Source organism: Cajanus cajan, chromosome 4 (assembly GCF_000230855.2).
Source record: "Cajanus cajan strain Asha chromosome 4, NIPB_CcT2T_4, whole genome shotgun sequence".
Lineage (NCBI taxonomy): Eukaryota > Viridiplantae > Streptophyta > Magnoliopsida > Fabales > Fabaceae > Cajanus > Cajanus cajan.
This window is the reverse complement of record NC_138520.1, coordinates 72126350-72148929: the sequence shown is the minus strand read 5'-3', so window position 1 is coordinate 72148929 and position 22580 is coordinate 72126350. Positions and strand designations below refer to the sequence as shown.

General features: G+C 31.4%; 3 protein-coding genes across 4 annotated transcripts; all 3 read left to right on the top strand.

Moving 5' to 3' along the window:
* Window positions 1-5007: 5007 nt before the first annotated feature.
* LOC109802950 (Ribonuclease E inhibitor RraA/Dimethylmenaquinone methyltransferase) lies at window positions 5008-7965 on the top strand. 2 transcript variants are annotated; one of them, XM_020364378.3, is made up of 2 exons: window positions 5008-5182; window positions 6903-7965. In XM_020364378.3, the coding sequence occupies exon 2, from the start codon at window positions 6916-6918 to the stop codon at window positions 7414-7416; it is 501 nt and encodes a 166-aa protein (XP_020219967.1). In that variant the 5' UTR covers window positions 5008-5182; window positions 6903-6915; the 3' UTR covers window positions 7417-7965. The 2 variants fall into 2 exon arrangements, with proteins under 2 accessions (XP_020219967.1, XP_082929126.1); XM_083073000.1 differs by lacking the exon at window positions 5008-5182 and adding an exon at window positions 5304-5726.
* A 1616-nt stretch (window positions 7966-9581) lies between these two features.
* LOC109801840 (Putative adipose-regulatory protein (Seipin)) lies at window positions 9582-11740 on the top strand. Its single transcript, XM_020362976.3, has 2 exons — window positions 9582-10287; window positions 10856-11740. The coding sequence occupies exons 1-2, from the start codon at window positions 9742-9744 to the stop codon at window positions 11540-11542; spliced, it is 1233 nt and encodes a 410-aa protein (XP_020218565.1). The 5' UTR covers window positions 9582-9741; the 3' UTR covers window positions 11543-11740.
* A 6648-nt stretch (window positions 11741-18388) lies between these two features.
* LOC109801776 (putative WRKY transcription factor 20) lies at window positions 18389-22378 on the top strand. The gene is made up of 5 exons (XM_083072999.1): window positions 18389-18854; window positions 19091-19285; window positions 19629-20506; window positions 20595-20753; window positions 21397-22378. Exons 1-5 carry the CDS (start codon window positions 18597-18599, stop codon window positions 22127-22129), a joined length of 2223 nt encoding a protein of 740 aa, XP_082929125.1. The 5' UTR covers window positions 18389-18596; the 3' UTR covers window positions 22130-22378.
* The last annotated feature ends 202 nt before the right edge of the window (window positions 22379-22580 follow it).

Below are 22580 nucleotides of genomic sequence, written 5' to 3'. Positions count from 1 at the left end.
GAGATTAATTAGGTAATCGTTGTACTTTTTTATATTCATGAGAAGTTGGATTTTGAGGATCTGAATTCTCAATGGATTTTTTTTAGTTTTATTTAAATATGCTTTATATATTTGATTAAAATAAAATATAATTTAGAAAAAAAATACATATGATTTCTTTTAAAATTATTCAAGCATATTATATTTAAAAAAGATAAACTATTGTTATTTAAATGGGGACACATTTTTATTGAATGATCAACAATTTTACAATAACTACATTTTTATAGTTTGCCTTTTCATGAGATTCATCTTAATATATGTATATGTGAATTTTGGATAATCTTTGAAATTTTTTTTTTCAATTTCTGTCATGATAAAATCCATCTCATTATTAGTGTTATGAAAAACAGATCGGTGATCAACTTGGCCAAAACACTTGATTAATGAGTCACTTATTAAATCAATAAATTACTAGTTAAACTGTATTAATTAATATATTATTAAATATATAATTTTATATTAAACATATAGTATATTACCTATTGTAAAAAAATATTTTAAAACCACATTTTAATTTAGTGGTTAATAACTTTTTAAAAAAACACGTGGACTTGGTTCAACTTCTATTAGATGCAAATTTTTTCATAATTTTTTTCTAAACTTCTTCCACAAGCCAATCAATTTTCACCAATAAATCAACATGAATAATGAAAAACAAAATAGGTTGGCACTTTCAACAAATAAATTACTGTATTTAATAAATTTATAATTTTTTATATTAAAAAATTGCGTATAACTTAAATTTCTCATTTAGTTGCCAAACACTTTGAGATATGTTTAGAAATCAATTGAATTGATTTCAACTAAGATTGAAAAAAGAGCTACTCTCACAAACTTTTATTTATTTATTTATTTTACATCAGAATTGGTATCCAAACATATACTTAAAATTGTAGTGAGTATACACATTTTAAGCTATATTCTACTAGTTATATTGTTCATGTTTTTGATCATGACACTATTGGTCAGTTACTATTTGATAATTTTAACAATTCAAATCACATAAATTCTCATACACTTTTGATTTTTAGTGACAATAAAAAGAACAATACAAATGCAATGATTGATAAATTTATTTTTACTCAATTTTTTTGTATTGTGTATTTTAATGTAGTTTATGTTTGAATAATATAAAAAATATCATGTATTCTATTTTTTTATTTCTAAATTTAATTTGTACTTCAATAATTTAAAACATATACGGATTCTATATAAAATTTAGAGGGAACAATTTAAAACAACTACCCATTAAAAAGCCAACTTATTTACTAAAGTATTCTTAACTTGGGCTCTTGAAACATCATAATTTATGTCCACACAATGAGATATTTTAAAATTTCAAAAACAACTTTAATTCTTCTCTAGTTTTTATGTATCTTAACTAAGACATGTATCTTTACCACATGCCTAACAACTTAATCAACTATAACATCATACAACTATACAACATCATCATCTATCAACTTACAATTTATGCAATCTATACAAACATAATCATCATTAAACACTCTATCAACTCAAAATATAATGAGTATAAACAACTTACAACAATAGACAACTTACAACAATAGGTAACTTATAACATTAGGAAACTTAAATCATCATCATATATCATCATATAACTAATTCATTGTCCTTCAAATAGAAACAACTCAAAACATCTCATATAAGTCATACAACTCATGCTCAACGTCATCCTTTAGGTGTTTGATACCATTCAGACATGGGGCTTCTTGTCTCGAATCACACCCAGTGTGGATGAGGTAGAGAGCCTTCCACTCTCTTATGCTAACATAGCAAAATCCATGCCTGACCCCAATCAAGTAGAGGGCCTCTACTTGACTCACGTTTGATGTCACTACTTTGACGCCTAACATCAATTCAAACAGAGACAATTCTCTCTTCACTCTCGGTGATACCAATTCTATGTCCAACGTCATGAGAGCGTGAACCCTTGACCTTAAGCCACACTCGACACCATGAGGGAGCACCCGACACCATGAAGGAGCACCTGACACAATGACAATTTTTGCACTTGACAAAAACTCAAATTGCCTAAATCCAACTTAAACCTTACCAAAGCCAACATGCAACAAGAAATACAACATCTATGCAACATGTAGGACTCATTTGTATCGTAAAAAAACATGCATCCATTAAGATTCAAGATCACCATACTATACTTCAAAACATCTTCATCAACTTAACTCAATCTTTCAACAATAATCCACTCACAGCCAACAAGTGATGAATGTAAACAATCAATTAAGCATCCAAATTCAACAATGATTCAAACATTAAATTTTCCTTACCTCTAGTTGATCAATCGAGAGGAGAAGAGAGGAACAAAAATCACATGACTCCAACCTAAGATTCTCAACTTCACAAGCTTTGTCAACTCCATTACCTCGATTTAGCTGTAGTGAAGAGTGAAAAATGGTTTTTAGTGGAAAAAAAGGGAGAAGAAAGAATAGGGTTCCAGAAAACTTTCTCTAACTTCTCTAACTTTTCTTAAAACTTGAACTTATAAGATTCATGTCTTAAGAAAAATTTTATATATCATTCCTTTTACATAACCAACTTAACTCACTCTAAAATTACCTTAGAGACAATTTAATCCTTAGAATTTTTTGACCATAAGAGTTCTAAGACAACATGTTGACAACTAATAATAATTAATTATATATTACATAAATAATTAAATTAAAATGCCTAAATCACACAATGTTACATCTCATGAGTATAAAATTGTGTGGCATTTCCCTAAATAATTTCTTGGGGGTGACAATATATATGATGAATAAAAATTTTGAGAGTGGCAATGTGATAAAAGATTCCAAATCCCTATGCGCTTCTACCTCCTCCATTCTCATCACCGACGTTATTGTTTCATGGCTCTAGGAACACATCCTTTGTTGCTCCTCACTCTTTTGTTTTGGAGGGTAATTGTTGAGGGAGAGAGAAAAATAGTTTGAAATCGGAATTGCTTTTAATTAATTAACTTTTAAAATTTTAATGAGTTGTTAATTTTATAGTGGTTGTGTGCAAATGTGACGTGTTACATTGGCGCGCATACAATAATTACTCAAATTATTTTTGACAAGAGAATGCTAACAAGGTATTTTTTTGATATACTTCTTTTACCATACTTATTGTCATTAGTTAAAATTTATCCCGTAGCACTCATTAAATAAGAAAAAAAAGAAAAATTCATAAATTTTATATTTTCTATCAAATTTAAATCATTTATAGAAAAAATATTAGAGTATGTTGCATTGCTTTTAGTTTAACACCAATAAAAGGGGGTTATTTATTTAACTGATTTTTTTTAGAATATTTATTAACTTGATAAGAGTTAGAGGATATGCTTATATATAATTCTCTAAAGCCATATTATCTATATATCTATCAAGTTATATTTAGACAAATTTTCAAATAAATACTTATAGAAGAAAACTATTTTTTTTTCTCACAAATTTAAATTAATTTATGTATTTCAACTTTTATAGAAATTTTTATCTAACTTTTCCACAGGTTAAAGTGCATAAAGTTTATTTTAACTTATATTTTATTTATTTATTTTGTTTTTACTTATTTTTCTCACTGAGACGTTTATCGAAATAGGATCTTGTTTTGACACATTATTATTATTATTATGATTTTATTCATTAAATTTTTAAATAATCAATTATATATTAAAATATTAATGAATGTCAATATAAAAATCAATGAAATATCAAATAAATTTTTACCAGAGGGGTTAATAACGGTTGAATCGATACAAATTACGCAAACAAGTTTATTTTCATTTCAATCAATCGTTCACTAATTGTTTATAATAAAATTAGAAAATATGACCTCATATATTATTCAAACTCCTTCACTACTAAATTGACAATACTTTATTTGTGCCAAAAAAAAAAATTATTTATTAAAGAATATATATATATATATATATATATATATATATATATATATATATAATAAAGAAGATATATTATTGGTAACCATCCATTTGGTCTCCACTTTTTAGTGGATAATTATGTCTCTTGAGTATAAAAAAAAAATTTCTTATATTTTTTTTAAATAACTATTCATAATTTATAATATTTATTTGTGTGTAATTATTAGAGCCACGAAGTGCCTCAGCTCCTCTAGATCCTTTTTATTAACTACCTTGCTCTCCACTTTTTTAGACCATTATATCCTTTTATTTTAAAAAATTAGAAAAAGTATTTTTTAATCAAATTTAAAAATTTAAGATTAATAAATTAATCATAATACTAATTAGATTAATATATTTTTATTATTTATATCTATACTAATATATAAAGGGAATATCTTTTTCAGTAACCATCTTGGTCTCCATTTTTTTTATCATTATACCCTTTTATTTTAAAAAATTTTAAAAAAATATTTTTTAATCAAATTTATTATTCACAATACCAATTAAATTAATATACTTTTATTATTTATTATTTATTTTTATTTTATTTTTAACAGAGACACGAAGTGCCACGATATCACTAGTTTAAATAATGAAAATATATTTACGTATAAGAAATATACAGCATCAAATTACATATTATTATATATAATAATTTTTTTATAATAACTATTTTAAAATTTATATTTTATATAATTTTAAATTAATTAATAATATTAAAATATTTACACCAATAATATACAAAAAAAAGTTCTTTTTAAGAGAAATATGTGGTCATCATCAGTTATTTTATTATATTTGTTCATTTTTAGGCTAAATAGTTTTTCGTAAATTTGACTTAAAAATAATCTATTTAATATTCTTTTTATAATAAATAGAAGGAATAAAGAAAAGGAAAAGTCAAGAAATAGTGTTAGAAATGAAAATATCAGACAATAATATATAGTAGAATAATAAACATTGAAGTATTATATTTATTTATTTTTATATTTAAGACTGAGACCGATTCTAAAGTCAGAGGCATTTGTGTTGATAATGTGATTTTCACTCACTATCAACTATCAAATACATTTGCAGTGGCCAAGGAAAGAATATCTTTCTCTCTCTCGCTCTCTTTCGTTCCTCAACGCATTTAATTCCTTCTTCTTCTTTTCCCACTCACTTCTTTCTAATTGCAGATCTATTTCTCCAACGGTATGTTCCTCTTTTTTCTTCGTTTTCCCTTACAATCTCAATCGCCGGATCGCTTCGGTGATTTTCGATTCTTCCTTCATACTTCATAATCAATATTCCAATAGTTACTTGATCCGTGTTTCTTTCTGTTTTTACAACTTTTTAATAGGATGCTTAGGTCTACGCGCTTTTAATTCATTCTCCGTTTCCTCTGCACTTGTGATTTGATTCGCTCTCTGTTTTTATTAACCGCGCGATCTTCAGCACTTAACCGCATTGATTCTACTCTGTTCGTTTGATTTAGGATTATTGCTAATTGACTAGTTTTCCGCTTTATTAACTCTTTGATTTTCTCGCTCTAGGTTTGCTTGCTCATATTAGCTACTTGTTTGGCCGTCGATTAATATCTTTATGGATTTTTCCACTTTAGTTTCGGTGTTTTCTCATATAAAAGGATGCTAATCATGGATCGCGAGCTCTGTAATTAGCACGGAGACATCGATTACTAGATAGCACGGACTTTTGCTGGTTTTTCTGTGTAAATGCAAGCTTAGCTGGTAGATATGTATGTACCTATGCACTCACCTTTGAGAATCAAATTACCTGGTGCCTTTACCTATTCTTTCTCAGAATATGCTAACTAGTGCACTGAAGATTAGTTATGGAATAAAAATAGAATGTTTTTATAGTAGGAGTTTAATTTTTATAATTTTATGCAATATTAGTTTACACTATCTACCAACACATTGCTCTCAAAACACCCTCTCTCTTATTAGTTAGGCTTTATTGAAAACTACAAAATCATTATAGACATTCATTAAATAATGAATAAGGTGTAAGACTCACCAAAATTTTGTGATTTTTGATTAATTTTAATTAATCAAACAATGTGTGTTTGAAAGAGTGGGTCTAAGTGCGTATTTTTAGCATTTCTCATTAGAAAATATTGATTTGTCAACCAATTAGAAATTATCATTGGTATATCACTTTTAACTTTTAAGATAGGCATCGGAAAGTAATAAACTTATCTTGTATAAACAGTTAGATCTGGAAGACAAAGTAAAAATTCTTTACGGCATGTACTATTGGTAACATTTATATTATTAATGTATCTCCATTTTGGTTTCTAATTAAAACCTATCTTTTGATTAATTAACAAGTGCCCATAAACACTCACTATCACTCCCTATTCTCTCCATTGCTTTAATTGAGAAAGGATCCGCTTAATAAATGTTCTAATAGCATTTACTATTTGATATATTCTGTTACATGCTTCTAATTACTTAAAAAGAATCGTTCTTAAATATTTCTTGTGTTTTTATATAATAATTATTTTGTATTTCAGTGAAAACTTTTTACATTTGTTTTTCTTAGCCGTAGCCATAAAAAAATGAGACTATAGTGAAAAGTTTCTCTCTTAGTTGTTGTTAAATGACGTGTTGGTTGTTATAATTTGATGGAGGTGTAGTTTTTAGAATTTGGCACTTCTAAGAGTGAGGAAATGTATAAATTAAGGAAATAAGGATGCATCAATGGTTGATTTAGAATTGGTCAAGTTGTCAAAGTACTCTAGTTCTTACTTCCTAACATAAAAGGATTCAAATTTCATTTTTCAATTGGAGGTGTAGGGGTAGAGCTACACCCATGATACGCAAATATCATATTCAATTTCATTCTTGAACCAGGATTGGTTTCCGTTTGCTATGCACTAGTCTAAACATGTGATTTTTATCCTGTCCAGGTTTTTCAAGTAAATGGCCTTGGTCACCACTGCTGAAGTGTGTGATGCGAACCCACAGTTAATTTTGAGTGGGGAGCTTCGTGCCCTTCAGCCAATTTTTCAGATTTATGGTCGTCGACAGGTTTTTTCTGGACCTATAGTTACCTTGAAGGTCTTTGAAGACAATGTTTTGGTTCGTGAGTTCCTTGAAGAGAAGGGAAATGGAAGAGTGCTTGTTGTTGATGGAGGCGCGAGTGTACGCTGTGCTATATTGGGTGGCAACCCTGTGGTACAAGCTCAAAACAATGGATGGGCAGGTATTATTGTGAATGGATGTATAAGAGATGTGGATGAGATCAATGGTTGTGATATTGGGGTGAGAGCTCTAGCTTCCCATCCCATGAAAGCCAATAAGAAAGGCATGGGAGAAAAACATGTTCCCATAAATATTGCTGGGACAAGGATCTCTGATGGGGAATGGCTTTATGCAGACACTGACGGAATTCTGATCTCTCGAACCGAGCTGGCTGTTTGATTTCAATTCATGAATACTTCATGTATGGACTATATTTATGGGCTGCATGTCCTTGTGTAAGTGCTTCCGGTACTAGTGTTCTTGACCCGTTCCTGGCTTCCACAAAATCAATACGTTAAAATCCCTTGATAATTGAAAGTTGGTTGGATTATCTGTCCATTTCATACCAACTTTATCTCTGTTTTGAATTGCTGTCACGAAAGCTTGTTTTTCCACATAATTAAGTTAGTGATTTTCTGTTATTAAGTTTGGAGAGATAAGTGCAAAGTATATGCATGCATATCTATATTTTGATCAAGCGATGTTATTGTATTTTGCTGTAAAATGTTGCTGCGGTCTAGAGACCAGAAGCAGGAAAGACCATTATCTTGTGCTATAACTTTGGAAGAACACGTTTCTCCTTATCTCTTGTTTCCAAATTGGAGCAGCATAAGGATTCCAATGGGCCATTAACCTAATGTAGACATTAAAACTCATGTATTTTCTCCCCAATTTTTCTCATGCTTTTAGATTTATCTTTGGTGTTGAATATGAGGCAACGTGATGCTACCTGTAACTTCTTAGACAAGGTCAGTTATGACTTATGACTCTTTGCATGTTTGCATCATTTCGTCATGTTCTATGCAGATTAAGTATGGGAAATGCTTATGTCTCCGAAATTAATAGCCGAAATATTTCTGACTCAATTAAAATTTAACATGTTAACATTTTAAAATTTACCATCTTTCCAAACTTATTCCTCATCCATGGTCCGCACATGCATTACTTCAGAGGATCATTCGGAGTGCGATTTTCGGAGGATGTAGCGATTCTCATTAAATATTTATACTTGGTACACCATCACGACCATCCCGACCTGCACGGTTTACAAGAAGTGATATAACTCCTAACCTGTGAACATTTGAACTATTTTTTATTCACTGCGCGGTCCTTAAACAGGGTTGCCATCCATTGTAGTTTGTACAGTTGTTTAAATCCTAACCTGTTCATGCATGTTATAATACTATACTGTATGGCACTAGTGATCGTTGATCAATTGGTTAATCTCGTAAGAGGTGTCACAATCATATTAAATATGGTAAAGGAAACTAAATGTCTTCTCAAACTGAAATTAGTTTAGATAGGTACTCTTTTAAAAAAGTCATCCTGAACAAAATGAAAGCTGCGTTTGGGTCGGATGAAAGGTTTTTTACAATATAAAAAAGAAAAAGAAAAAGAATAAGGCGTTGATAAAGCATCAAATAAAATCAACGGCGTCTCTTCATTACCCACTTTTAACACTTTCCAGAATATTCTGTTCTGATCCATGCCGTTCTCAACATTTCTCCACTTTCACAATGTAACAAGCTCACTTCGTCAGGTGTTTGATCAAATGCCTGAGAAAAATATAGTTTCTTAGAGCTCCATAAACGGTGCTTGCTATCAAAATGGTTCTTTTGTGATAGGTTGTCATTGTTTACAAAGATTTTGGACCGTAGAAATGGAAATGCACCTGATAGGACTGCCAATGGATGTGTACAAAGATAAAATGAAAATGAAAATGAAACTGTTTGTGGGACAGCGAAGGAATTGGACTGGAGTTGCTATGAGGATGTATGCAGACGAGGGGAATGGAGTTGTTGATAAGGATTTGGTTTGTTGGGCATGCATGATTGAAGCTTATGCTTTGACTGATATGCCTCTGTACGCCATGTCCCATGGTTTGTGCTTGTTTAAATATGGCATCTCTCAATAGGCACGGCCGCACTGTTTTTTCATGGCTTTGAATTCTGAAAACTGTTTCTTGAAAGTTGAAACAGCTGTGATTGACCTCTACGTGAAATGTGGGAGTCTAGTGTTTGCTAATGTAATCTCATGGAGTATGAAACTATTTTGATCAGATGAAGACATTGCTAAAACCTGAACTAATGGCATTCGTAGCAGTCATGGTGGATTGATCTACGTAGGATGAATGTGCTTCAATTGCATGGGTAGAAATTTTTGCATTATACCACCCCATCATGCGGCTTGAATATTTGATGATATATTCAACCGTTGGATTCCAAATGATGTTTTATGAAGGGCCTACCATAAAGGCCCAAGAGAAATGCCAACTTAGTGGGACCCATAATTATTACTGAATTAAAACAGAAAATCTTGTAAGTATGCAACATGTTTCTGCCCATGCAGAATGCCACGACACATTTTGTTCTGATACAGATGACACGTGTGGTGTGCTGCCACTCTAATCACTATGCAACAATACTGCTCCTTCTCATGTCTATTCTTCCCTCCCAACTAGTCCTTATCTCTCTATGAAACTGCACTCCACTCCACTCCTTCTCCATGGAGGAACGCCAAAAAGAAGGTTTTATTTTGCCCACACCAATGGCAAAACTGATATCTTTTCAAACGGATTTGCTCTTCAACGGTCTGGCTTTTGTCTTTTCCCCGATCCACTCTCTTTTTCCAGTGGCTCCACAGTCCTACCACCGAGCTGAGGAGACCAGAGACAATGCTGAATCAGCGGTGCAACGTGTTCCTTCTCAAATGACTCATGGCAGCACTCACTTGCTGAAGAAACTGGGACTTAGCTTTCTGACCGCTGCGTATGTGTGCATGCTTCTGATTTTGGTTCTATTTCTGGCTACCGTGGTGGGTGTTGGTTTGGTTCGGTTCTGGGTGGAGGAACCCGTGTCTGTTAAGGAAAATCTGCATTTTGATTACACTGAAGCTCACCCTACAGCTGTGTTTTTGTTCAACGGATTTACCAGCTTTAAGGGCCAACTCAAGAAAAAGCACATAAGTGTCCCACTTGGTCACACATTTTTCGCTTCTTTGGTTCTAGTGATGCCTGAATCTGACTTCAATAGGGATCTTGGCGTGTTTCAGGTATGTCTTTGTCTCTGAAAATTTTCACGAAATAAGCTTCTTCGTGTCCTTACTGCCGTTTTCTCCCTTTAATTAAAAAATAATACCACAACAATAGCAGAAAACTCTTCTCATTTTAATTCTGATATTTCTTTTTTTCAAAAGGAAATCATACCGTTACCTGACACCTGTTGTCATCAATTGCGTAGTGCAAAATTCTGATAGATAGTCCTAGCACTATTTTCTTACATAATTTTATGGTTTTGGACAAATATTAGGAAACTCATCGCATCTGGCTGACTGGCTGGTTATATTCCGTTCTAGACTATGCCATAACTAGCAATTTCACTACAATTCCTTCAGTTTTACAGTCATTATATCAACTATATATGATACAAACTTCTTAAGTTCTATGTGTCACAGACTCACAGTGTGCTCTACCATTATTCATTTAGGATACGAGTAATTTACCATTTTTTTTTTCTTCAAATTGTGTCAACAAGGGGAAAAAAACACTCGATTGGTAGAAAGAATTATATATTTGATCTAGGACCTGTTTCTTCAAGAGTTAATCAGAGACATTTTGCAGTTGAATGCAGAACTCTTATCTGAGAATGGAAAAGTGATATCAAATTCTAGCCAGCCATGCATGTTGAGGTATAGAAGCTCCCCGGTTCGACTAGCCCGAACCGCTATGATGGGCGTGCCTCTGGTACTGGGAATCTCAGGGGAGACTCAGAACATTAATGTAGAAATCTTGAGGCACAAAGAAGACTATAGAAGAAGCCATGCTATTAAAGTAACTCTGCATCCAAGAGCAGGATCATCATCTCTTCCACAGCTATATGAAGCTGAAGTTGTGATGAAGTCCCATCTGCCTTGGACTAAAGAGTTGGTCCGAAATTGGAAGTGGACCTTTTATGTTTGGGTCTCCTTGTATGTCTACATTGGGCTACTTATGCTTCTCCTATGTTGTTATAGGCCACTCATTTTTCTAGGGATACCACAGTTGTTCAGTGATCATAGAGTGAGACAATTCACTAGTGAACATAACGAATTACAAGCCGGGGAATTAGGAGATGAAAGTGAGGCTTCTGAGTTGTTGAGGAAATGGAGAAGAAGCAGAAGAAAGAGAAAAACTCCCACCCTGGAACATGAGGGTGTTCCAGAAACCTTTGTTGGTTCATCAGCATCCAGCATTAGCATGACTACTAAAGAAGATGTTACCAGTGTGGAACAGGATGTTGAGGACTCTGAATCGGTGTGCATAGGTTAGAGGGATGATAAATTGGTCTTGAGTAAGTTTTTTTATTATGGTTGTTTGCAAGTGTGTGATCTTTTGTAATCTGCCACTGCATGTTATTATGGTTTCAAAAAGTAACATTTTGCACAATAATGTCACAACACTTCTGTTAGTGTATCTAGAAACATTGCATTACATATATATATTATATGTTGGCTTGTGACATGAAAATTGGAGGGTGCAGCGGGTATCATTCAGCAATGAATTTGACTTTGAATTTTCGGTTGCTAATTAATATTGAAGTTTCAATTGTTGATGTGTCGGAAAATTGTTAAAGTGAGAAAGCTTGATGCAAATGGAATTGTTTTTTTGGAGCTATATTTAAACAAAACGTTTTTAGGAGCTTTTTATAGGTTAAAATGGTATTTCGTTATATATTTTTGTTTAATGAAATTAATTTTTGTTTTCATTTTTTTTTTAATTTTAGAAATTATGTTTAGATGATAGCTTGATGTAGTTTTATTATAACAACAAAGCGTTATAGTTTTATTGAAAAATGGATATAGAAACCTCTTCATATTAGATAAATTGTAGAAAGACAGAAAAAATGTTGAAGAAAACTATTATATGAATAATATAGGTTAATTATTTTTTTCCTCATTTTATTTAAATTATTATATTTGAATTTTCTAATTTTAAGTTTTAAATTTAATTTTCTAATTTTTAAAAAAATTTAATATTGTCTTTTTATTCAAACTTTAACTCATGACGATAATGAAAGACCGAAAGCCGTTGGATTCAAGACGATTCAAACTGTGCACCGCATGCAGTTTATTTATGAACTCTAGAGGATCCGTATTATATTAGTTTTAATTACATCTTCTTCTATGTAGTTTTATAAATTTTATATCATAGTTAAAAACATCCATTTTTATTCTTATAGATACATTTTTTTTCTTCTATTCTAGTTTGTCATTTATTTTTATAGGAACTACAATTTTTTTATGCAATTATAGAAATTAAAAAGAAAAATCATACAACTATAGGACTAAAAAAATAGTACATATAGGGATTAAATAAAAAATATCAATAAGGAAAACTAAAAGATAAAATTTATTTAATTATTAGAATTAAAAAGATAATTAAACATTTACATTATATCATTATATATTATATAAATTTCATAAAATATTATATCTATTTATACAATATAATATACACATACTACATAATATGACATATTAAATTATATATCATATTTAACATCGCATAAAATATAAATTGCAATAACTATATTAAATATAAATTAGAATAATTATTTGAATCAATGGGTTGTGGCGAATTTATATAAGGTTTCTTTTAAAATTTGAGTTTTATAAATTCATTTCTTAAAACAAATTAGAGGGAAATTAGAGAGAGGAACTCTGGACTCAGATTTTCTTCATTCTTCTTTCTAACCTTCCGAGAGTTGTAGAAGATTATATTAGAACTGTTGAGTAGAGATTCAAGCTTGGAGAGCTTGGAATCTCAATTCCATGGTGTGAGTGTGGAGTTCCCAAAGCTTGGTTTCTTCTTCCTCTGATTATGGAGATTTTGAGGTAAAAGAAGTTAAAACTTGTTTAATTGTAAATTGGTTGAGTTGCATGTTGGTTGATGTTCACAAATCATGGTTATGTTGGCTGATTTTGAGGATTTAATATTAAGATTAGTGTTTTGTTGTTCATGAGGTATGTTGAGGTGAACTCTAATGTGTTGATCATATTGGTGGATGCATGTTGGATTTAAGTTATTTAAAGTGCCTATATATGTTGTTACGTGTTGCATGCTTGAAATCTTCTGAGTTTCAAGTGGATTGAACAATTTCATGATTCTACCAAGTGTAGAAAGCACCATCGCATTGGACGTGCCTTCAAGGTGTCGAGCATAGCTTAAATAAGGAGTTATCTACTTTGATTACGTCAGACACAAGATTGGTGGCGTCAAGTGTGGGAAAGAGAAAAGTCTCTTACGTTGGTCATGTCGGGCATGGGTTGAATGGCGTTGAGCATGAGGAGAGAGAAATGTTTTTGACTTAGTGACGTTGGGTCTAAGATTGAGTGACACTCAAGTGGCCAAGATAGAAACTCTTTGCTTGAATGATTTTGGGTGCCAATGGAGTGATGTCAAACGTTAGTCAGACAAAGACTCTTTGTTTAAAATGGGGGTCGAATGTGGGTTTAGCCATGCTATGTGTGATTGCAGCAAAGGCTCTTTCTCATTCATGCTAGTTGTAGGTTGCCGTGAGCAAGTTCGAGAGCTTTTTGGCTCAATGATGTCAAGCGCAAGGAGAATGGCACTAGACGTGAGTTGCCTTATGAAAATGTGTTATTTTCTTGAGAAAATGGTGAAATGTATAACGTTGGTTCTATGCATTGATCTAAGATAATGTATATATGATTAAATTGTTGAACATTGAGGTGGTTGAGTTAAGAATGCTTAAATCATGTTGTTGAATGTTGTTGATTGACCCAGGACTAGAGGAGAGGTTGCTTTAGAAGTTGAATATCTCAATGTGAGAATATTGTGTTGTGGTGCTCTAAGAGTCCAATTTATTGAAAATACTTATTGAGTAGTTGGCTCTTGAAGTGGATGGTTAAGTCTCTCTTAGAACGTTAATTGATGTGGTATGTGGGTAAGATCGAGACATACTGGCTATAAGTGACCTCAAGGTCAAGTAGAGCTATATTGATAACAAGTGATCAATGTTATGTTGTTATAGATTGGTCGAAATTGGTTGTTAATCTAGTTCTATTAAAAAGATTGTGTTGTTAATTCGGTGGGGTCAAGCCAATTAGACTAGTCACCTTTATTGTAGGAGATCTCTTAGTTGAAATGCATAATGACACATTTAGTTGTTATGACTTTTGAGTTGCATATGTTGTTGAGTTGTTTAATGGATTTCGGCATATGCTATGTTGTTGTGTTGATGAGTACAATGTTGTTATGTTGTTCAAGTTGAATGGAGTGTTGAGCATGTGATATGTTGATGTATTATGCTATTCAAATGCTATGTTGACTTGTTGATGAATTATATTGTTCAACCTAGTGGGTCAACCAACTCACCACAAGTTTGGGCCGAGCTTGGTTAGGAAAAAAGTTTTATGTCGTTATCATTTTAAATTTTGATTGATATTTCCTTATGTATTTGCATTTGAATTAATGATAAACTTTATTTCTTGATGGAAAAATTATAAATCTTTATTTTATAAAATAAGATCTTATAATATAAATCCATCAAGATCCACTAAAATCTGAATTACAAAGTATTGATTAAAATTCAAGTTTTAGAAGTCTTTTAAAAAAAATCCTAAAAGTCGTGATACTCCTACAAATATTTTTAAAATTCATTAAAATCCACATGGCCTTTTCATGCTAAAATTGTCTTTCGAAATCCAAATCCAATACACTCCCATAATTTTTTTTTAACTTTTAATTTTAAAAAATTTGGTAAAGAAACTCATGTAACTCACCAGTCTGTGGTGAGTCAAGTCAGGGTTGAATTTTTCAAACTCACCAAAAAATGAGTCAGGTTGGGTCATTTAACTCACCAACCCATGTGAGCTAAGTTGACTCACTTTTTGACACCTCTGGTTGAAATGTTGTGAATTTGAGATGTTATGTAGTAAAGTTTTTATATTGTAAAGTTGATTGCTTGTTAATTTTTTTTGAACACTAGCTTACCCTTGCACGTAGTTGAGACTACGATGATCATACTTGGTATGTGAGCAAGACAAAGATAGGTTGTGGATGGAGTTTGTGTTGAAACCATGCTGGAGGATGGCAGTGTGGACTTTTGGACTACTCTTATGTATTTGGTTTATAGATGTTGCTTAATCGATTTTCATACTTTTAGTACTAGATTACTCTATGTGTGTACGTATATATATATATATATATATATATATATATATATATATATGTGTGTGTGTGTGTGTGTGTGTGTGTGTGTGTGTGTGTGATGACATGTATATCCAAGTATTGTGTGTATATTAATCTTAGGTAGATGCATTTATGTTTTCCACATCTAGCACTTAGTAGCCAAACGGTTAACTGTAGAGACCATATCGGATCGTTACAAATTTTGTCAATTTATCATTTTTATTTTTAAATTGAATTTCAACATTTTATACAAAAAGTTACTGATAATTATACAATATTTTATAAATTATTTATCATAAATTTAAAATATAATCTTAAATTTAAAATACGATATTTGTATGATAAAAATATTTACTTACATAGATTTTAATTACAGAATAAATTATACATTAAAAAGTATCTATTAATTAAAAATTTCAGTTAATAAAATAAAAATTTATCATGTATATGCATCTTACGGAGTTATAGGTACTCACAAAAAAAAAAAAAATCAATCGAGAAAGTAAAAACTCATATAATGGGAATGAGGCGAGGACAAGGATTTAACCAACAAATTTCATGAGAATGGGAGAGATAGGAATGCAAACAAATCATAGACTTTGAATATATTTGTTTGATCTTTCTTATAAATTTAGGAATTAAACCTTATTCATTATGTATTGTAGGATATTTTTTTATAGGATTGATTTGATTTTTTTAAAATTTAGCTTGACTTATTAATCTATTTTAATTTAATGAGAATAAATATAATAACAAACTTAATTTTAAATAAATATGTCAACAAACATATTTTAAATTAGCGAATAATTTTTTTTTTAATTCACATGAAAAGTGATTTGTTTTACTATTACTAGAGGGATCGAGACATTACATACTTTTAATAATTATACATAGATAGAATATTATAAGGTTGCGCGTAATTATTTAGAGAGGATATAATTCTTTTTTATATTTAAGAGATATAATGATTCATTAAAAAGTGGAGACTAAAAGTGACTACATACCTATCTCCTTTATAATAGGTATAAATTAAAATTCAATTTTAAAAAGTAAAAAAAATAAAAAACTAACGTAAAATAATATATTAAAAAATGTTCATCCACTAATGCATATATATATATATATAAATTTATTAATAATTTAATTTTTACTATAAATTTATTTAATTAATTATATTTAAAAAAATACAAGCAAATAATTTTTTTTATTTAAGTAAAGATGAAATGAAATTTTATGCCGATGGAAAATCTTAAAAATAATTAATTAATAGCTTGTTAATTAAAAGATAAAATTAACATATAATAAACTTATTTTTTTAAAATTGTAAAAACATTCATGCATGGCATTAATTATTTTATATTCAGATCATGAATTAAATTAAATTAAATTTATTTTAATTATATAGGGACTTTCCATTTCAATGGATATTTTATTTTTTATAGTGTCATTAAATATTGAAATATCTATTAATTAACATGTCATTAATATTGGTCAATTCAGTTTTGTTTATATAGAATATATGAATATATAGATTGGTAATGATGATTTATATTTTATACGGGATGAACATTATTGATGATTTTTTAAAAATGTTTTCCTTATTTGTTTTCCTACTATATTAATTTTTGAAACAGACGCGTTTTTAACTGTTTCATAATCATTTTAGTTTTGGTTCCTCATTTTCTCAAGACGGTCAAAGTCAAAGAATAAAAGCCTTCCATTCTCTATTGAATTTCTTGTTTCTTGCATGAAATAAAATAAGAATAAAAGTAATTAAGTTGAGGCAGTGATAATAAAATGAACATGTGAGTTTGAGTTGGGAGTGTGTGAGACATTGAAGGAGATAAGACACAACTCATAATAACAGAAAATAAAATTTGTTATGAAATAGGAAACAATAGGAGATTGATATCTAATCTAAGAACTTAGATCCGAGAATGGGTGCTGATAGATTTGAGGAACTGAAAATGCTGTTTTGAGGTAACAATAATAATGTGTGTGGCTCTATGTGAATTGGGATTTTTCACATGTCATTAATTCCGAAACTAGTGTTTGCATTATGTTACATAACCTTCTACGTGTAGTAACTACTCTCACTCTTCTCAACTTAATGCTTTTACTTAATTGCCCATAACCTCCATTAACAAATGCTGTAAACCAAAACTATGATGGATTATCCTAATTATAAAACATGTCTCATTCTCCTACCTTATAATATCATGCAAAGTAACTTTGCAATTTTTCTTATACCCCAATTAAAATTAAAATTGCAATGTAAAATTAGTGTACATATTTAACACTGAATTATATTGCCTTCCTGTCTCATTTTATTCGATGTTTTAAGAAAAAGAAGAAAAAAAGTTTTATTTTGATTATCATTTTACGATAATAATAAAACATTACTCTATTTGTCTCATTTTGTTTGAGTTTAAGATTTTTTTTTACAATATTAAGAATGTAATTAATATTTTAAATTTTATAAAAATTATTATATAATTTCTTAATATATCATTATCTTTTATATTATACTTTTATAAAAATATTTTCTCACTCTATAATAAATAATTAAAATATAATAAGAAAAAAATACATAACGTTTCACTGATATCGTAAAATAACGATCAAAATAAGATAGCTTTGTTAAAACCTCAAATAAAATAAAATGAAGGAATATTTTTTTTATGGAATTGCATATTAATTTTATTAAATTTAAATTATTAATTAATTTTCTTAATTTTTGTTTCGAAACCTTAAATGCTACAAACTAAAAGAGTAAAACTTTAATTTAATTCATTTCAATAATTAATGATTTTTTAAAACTAGTTTCAATACATGTATTTATACACTAAATTGGCACTAACATGGTACAGTTCGTAAGTTTTGTTTTTGTTAATTATTATTTAATCTTCCTTTTAGGCACAAGGGACAAGAACATGTGATTGATTGTTGTTATATATAAATATATAGTATGTTGTGAAATGGTGAGGTCCCATTTTTCTTGTGTGTGTTGTGTGTGGGGAAGCAAAGATTGCATTGCAGGAAGAACTTTAAATCCTGACTTACATTGGTTTCAGCTCCACTGTCCTGGAGCTGAACCGAATCTCGTCCTTACGACATAATCATTATCCATTTCCAAATCCAAATCATTCTGATCCCTTCTTCTTTTCAAATGGAACAAGACAACCTTAACAACAGCAACAATTCTGATGAAGAAACCTTTGGAGGAGGTTTTCCGCCAAAAAGAAGCATTGCTGAGAGAAGGGGTTTCAATTCCAATGCTGCAAGAATCAACACAGCACTGTTCCGCACTTCCACTTCAACAACCCCTTCACCTTCTCCTGCTGCACGATCACCTCGTCTCACCATTCCCCCTGGCATTAGCCCCACTGCTTTACTTGACTCTCCAATCATGCTTCCAAATTCTCAGGTTTCGCTATATATTTAATCTCACAAAACTTAGATCAGTTTCTTATCTACTTTTTTTTAGAGTTTTTCCTTGTGAAATAAGAATTGCATTGAAGACATAGATTATTCGGTTAAAATTTCAATTCTAATCGGATAATAACATCATAGAATTACATCTTAGTTTGGTCCAATATGATCACCCATTTGGTCCTTGTTTTGGAATTTTGAATAAAAATTGAATCTTTTGATGTGTTTTAGGCCATGTCTCCCACTACTGGCACTTTCTTCATGCTGCCGCCTCTAACCCAGGAAGGATCAATGCTCACAGTTGAACAAGGAAGTACGGATATGTCGTCTGTCTCCGATGTTGCCTCCTTCAAATTCAAATTCAAGTCCCTTGGCAATTTGGATCCTAATCCTTTGCCTTCTCACTATTCTGCTTCTCGAAATCAGGTACCCTTTTTTTTTGTTATTAACCAACCCAAAATGCAGTTGGGGTTGTGTTATTGATTTTTGTTGGTGGTGTATTACTTTTATATCTATTCCTCCATTTCTCAGTGATGGACTTGAAGAATGAAAATCACTTTTTTCTAAGTGGTTGATGTGAAGAATAGTGATCAGTTGTGACAATTAAGCAAAATTTTAAAAACATATGCAGCCCAGCTTTTGTCTAATTTATAAACAAATCCCATGATCTATATTTTTTCTCAGATATAATCTTATATTTGAAATCTATTTTAACTGAGTCATATTTGTTCCAACATTAAATGTAATTTGGTAACCTTGAATTCATTAGGTTTCTAGTAATTTCCACTCGGTAAAGGGAGGAAATAGGGAGAGCCAACTACATGCTCAAGTTCAGCCACCATTAGATTTTTCATTCCCAGCAGACTTTTCAAAAGGTCGTTCCATGAAAAATAGTGAAGTCCATTCATACAATGATATGAAAATGGTAAATGATGCCATTGTTAATTCCAATAATGTTGACATGCAAATGTCTGGCTCTGAGGAAGTGAGTGATGAAAGTGCTCTGCCGAAAAACGCCATCCATGGTGAGGATTTTGGGGGGCAACCTGTTTCAGAAGATCAGAAAGACACATCTCATGCAACAGGAGTAGTAAGGACCTCAGAGGATGGTTACAATTGGAGGAAATATGGACAAAAACAGGTAAAAGGTAGTGAGTATCCCAGAAGCTATTATAAATGCACACAACCTAATTGTCAGGTCAAGAAAAAGGTGGAAAGATCACATGATGGCCAAATAACAGAAATTATCTACAAGGGTGCTCATAATCATGCAAAACCACACCCTAGTCATAGGGCATCAGCACCTTCTACTGATGAAGTTTCAGATATGGGTGAAGACAGTACTTATGCTAAAGTTGATAATGGATTCATCTGGAGAAATATTCAGTCAGGATTAAAAGATGCAAAAAACAGTTTAGATTGGAAGGCTGATGGTCAGGAAAGGACATCATCAACTTCTGTTGTGACTGAGCTTTCAGATCCTATGTCAACTAACAAAGCTAAATCTCTTTCTATGCTTGAATCAGAGGACACTCCTGAGCTTTCTTCTACACTTGCTAGTCATGATGGTGATGAAGATGGAGCCACTCAAGCAATCGTGTCAGCTGAAGACGAAGCTGAAAATGATGAATCAGATTCCAAAAGAAGGTTTCATACTCTATCCGATAGTGTCTTCATGTTGGCCATAACAAATGGAAAGACAACTAAAATGTTTCTGTATCAATTTGCTATGCAGGAAGAAAGAGAACTATGCGGCTGAATCAAATTTACCTCCTAGGGCTGTTCGTGAGCCAAGAGTGGTAGTCCAAATTGAGAGTGACGTGGACATACTTGATGATGGTTATCGCTGGCGTAAGTATGGGCAGAAGGTTGTCAAAGGAAATCCAAATCCTAGGTATGCTCTTGCCTTTCTTTCTGTTCTTGCAGGCCTGTTTATATTTGTTCTCACTTGATTGAAATACACATCTGATGTATTGTTTCTATCTTTAATAAAATATTATAAAATAGTTTTGGGGTATTGTATCCAATGGTTGCATGTGTTTAAATGACATTGTGTAATCCATGCAGCCAACTTCACCAGGTTGGATAAGGTTTTTGTTGTTGTATTTTTGGGCTACTGTGATCTCAAATGATGTTTCAAGTTTTCAACTATTTGTAGAGTTTTAATAGATTTAAGAAGATATATATATATATATATATATATATATATATAACTCGATTATGGTAGATTCTTTTTTCTAAATGTTGAATGCTGATATTTTTCTGTTTCTTGTTTGCTGCTCTTTTTTATTAGTAGACAGTTTCCATTCTTAAGTTGATAGCGTGCTTGTTTGATATTGTTTATAGATATATATTTCTATGCGTTTATTATTCTATTTTGTCTTTCTCGTTGTTTATTTTGAAATGGTGTTTTGTTCTAAGCGTATCAATGGTTTATACTAAAGATTGCGTTGATTCATTCTCTATATTCTTCATTCACGCCAAGGTTTTCCTCATTAGGACTATGCATGTAACATTTTCTCATGAATCTCTTTCAGGAGCTACTACAAATGCACAAGTGCTGGATGTACGGTGAGGAAACACGTGGAAAGGGCTTCACACAACCTAAAATTTGTGATCACTACATATGAGGGAAAGCACAACCATGAAGTGCCTACTGCTAGAACCAACAATCAGATGAACTCAAGTGATGGTCCGAGTGGTGCTAATGGGCATGTGGCTCTTACACTACCCGGTAGCGCCAGTATTCCAAAGCAAGAAACTCATCAAACTCTTGCACATCATTTTGACAGAAAACCTGATTTTGGCCACGAGTTTCTGAGGCCTGGTTTGGTTGGAAGTTTCGGTACTGATATGAAGTTTGGACCTTCTTCCCTTTGCCAAATGAAGTATCCTTCCTTGAACAACACCATGCCTTATGGCTCCTATGGATTGAACCCTGATCGTTGCGCCGCCCCTCAAGCTGGATCCATCGCCTCAATGTTCCCTGATTTTCCAATGCCACTACCCTTGAATCTTCCTCCATCTGGAAACTTTTCACTTGCTGGACTTAACTTCAACTGTGTAAAACCAATGAATCATGTTCAGTCTTACCTTTCCGGGCAGCAGGTGAAGGACATTGACACAGGATTCCTGAGGCCTAAACAGGAACAGAAGGATGATTCTATATACGGCTCGTGCATTCCAGCACTAGATCATGCAAATGCTTCACTCAGTTCTTCAGCGTCACCATCCATTTATCAACGAGTCATGCAGAATTTCCCTTCATAATCTCCTTTTTACAGCTATTAGCAACAGCAGATTCTGATGAGTTTTGTTTAGTATTTGAAGGTCTTTCGTTTTATCACATTGTTATTTCAGTTTTATTCTGATTTTCGCAAACAAACTATGACGTCTTTATACAAATTGCATACCAATATTTGTAACTAGTTCTTGGTAGGTAAATTTCTTTTGTCCTATGACTGTTGTTGTTTCAATTCTTTTATATATTTATTGAAACAAAATATGAAATTCTTTACATACCCATGTTTGTAACAAGTTATTGGTAAGTAATTTTATTAATGAGAAACATATGGTTCTGTAGTTTAGTTTAAATATATGTATGAATCGCCACGGTATGAATCATTCTTTTATTCTAGTTTAAATATATTTTTAACTCTTGTAGATATCATGTTACATGAAAATTGTTTGATATTAAAGTTAAGAGGGCGAGACAATGTGT

What these genes read in the sequence shown, in the direction of transcription:
- LOC109802950 (XM_020364378.3), top strand. Translation starts at nt 6,916, where the DNA reads ATGGCCTTGGTCACCACTGCTGAAGTGTGTGATGCGAACCCACAGTTA.
- LOC109801840 (XM_020362976.3), top strand. Translation starts at nt 9,742, where the DNA reads ATGGAGGAACGCCAAAAAGAAGGTTTTATTTTGCCCACACCAATGGCA. An exon ending in GGGATCTTGGCGTGTTTCAG is followed by an intron (nt 10,288 to 10,855) that starts GTATGTCTTTGT and finishes GACATTTTGCAG; the next exon opens with TTGAATGCAGAACTCTTATC.
- LOC109801776 (XM_083072999.1), top strand. Translation starts at nt 18,597, where the DNA reads ATGGAACAAGACAACCTTAACAACAGCAACAATTCTGATGAAGAAACC. An exon ending in ATTCTGCTTCTCGAAATCAG is followed by an intron (nt 19,286 to 19,628) that starts GTACCCTTTTTT and finishes TGAATTCATTAG; the next exon opens with GTTTCTAGTAATTTCCACTC. An exon ending in AAAGGAAATCCAAATCCTAG is followed by an intron (nt 20,754 to 21,396) that starts GTATGCTCTTGC and finishes AATCTCTTTCAG; the next exon opens with GAGCTACTACAAATGCACAA.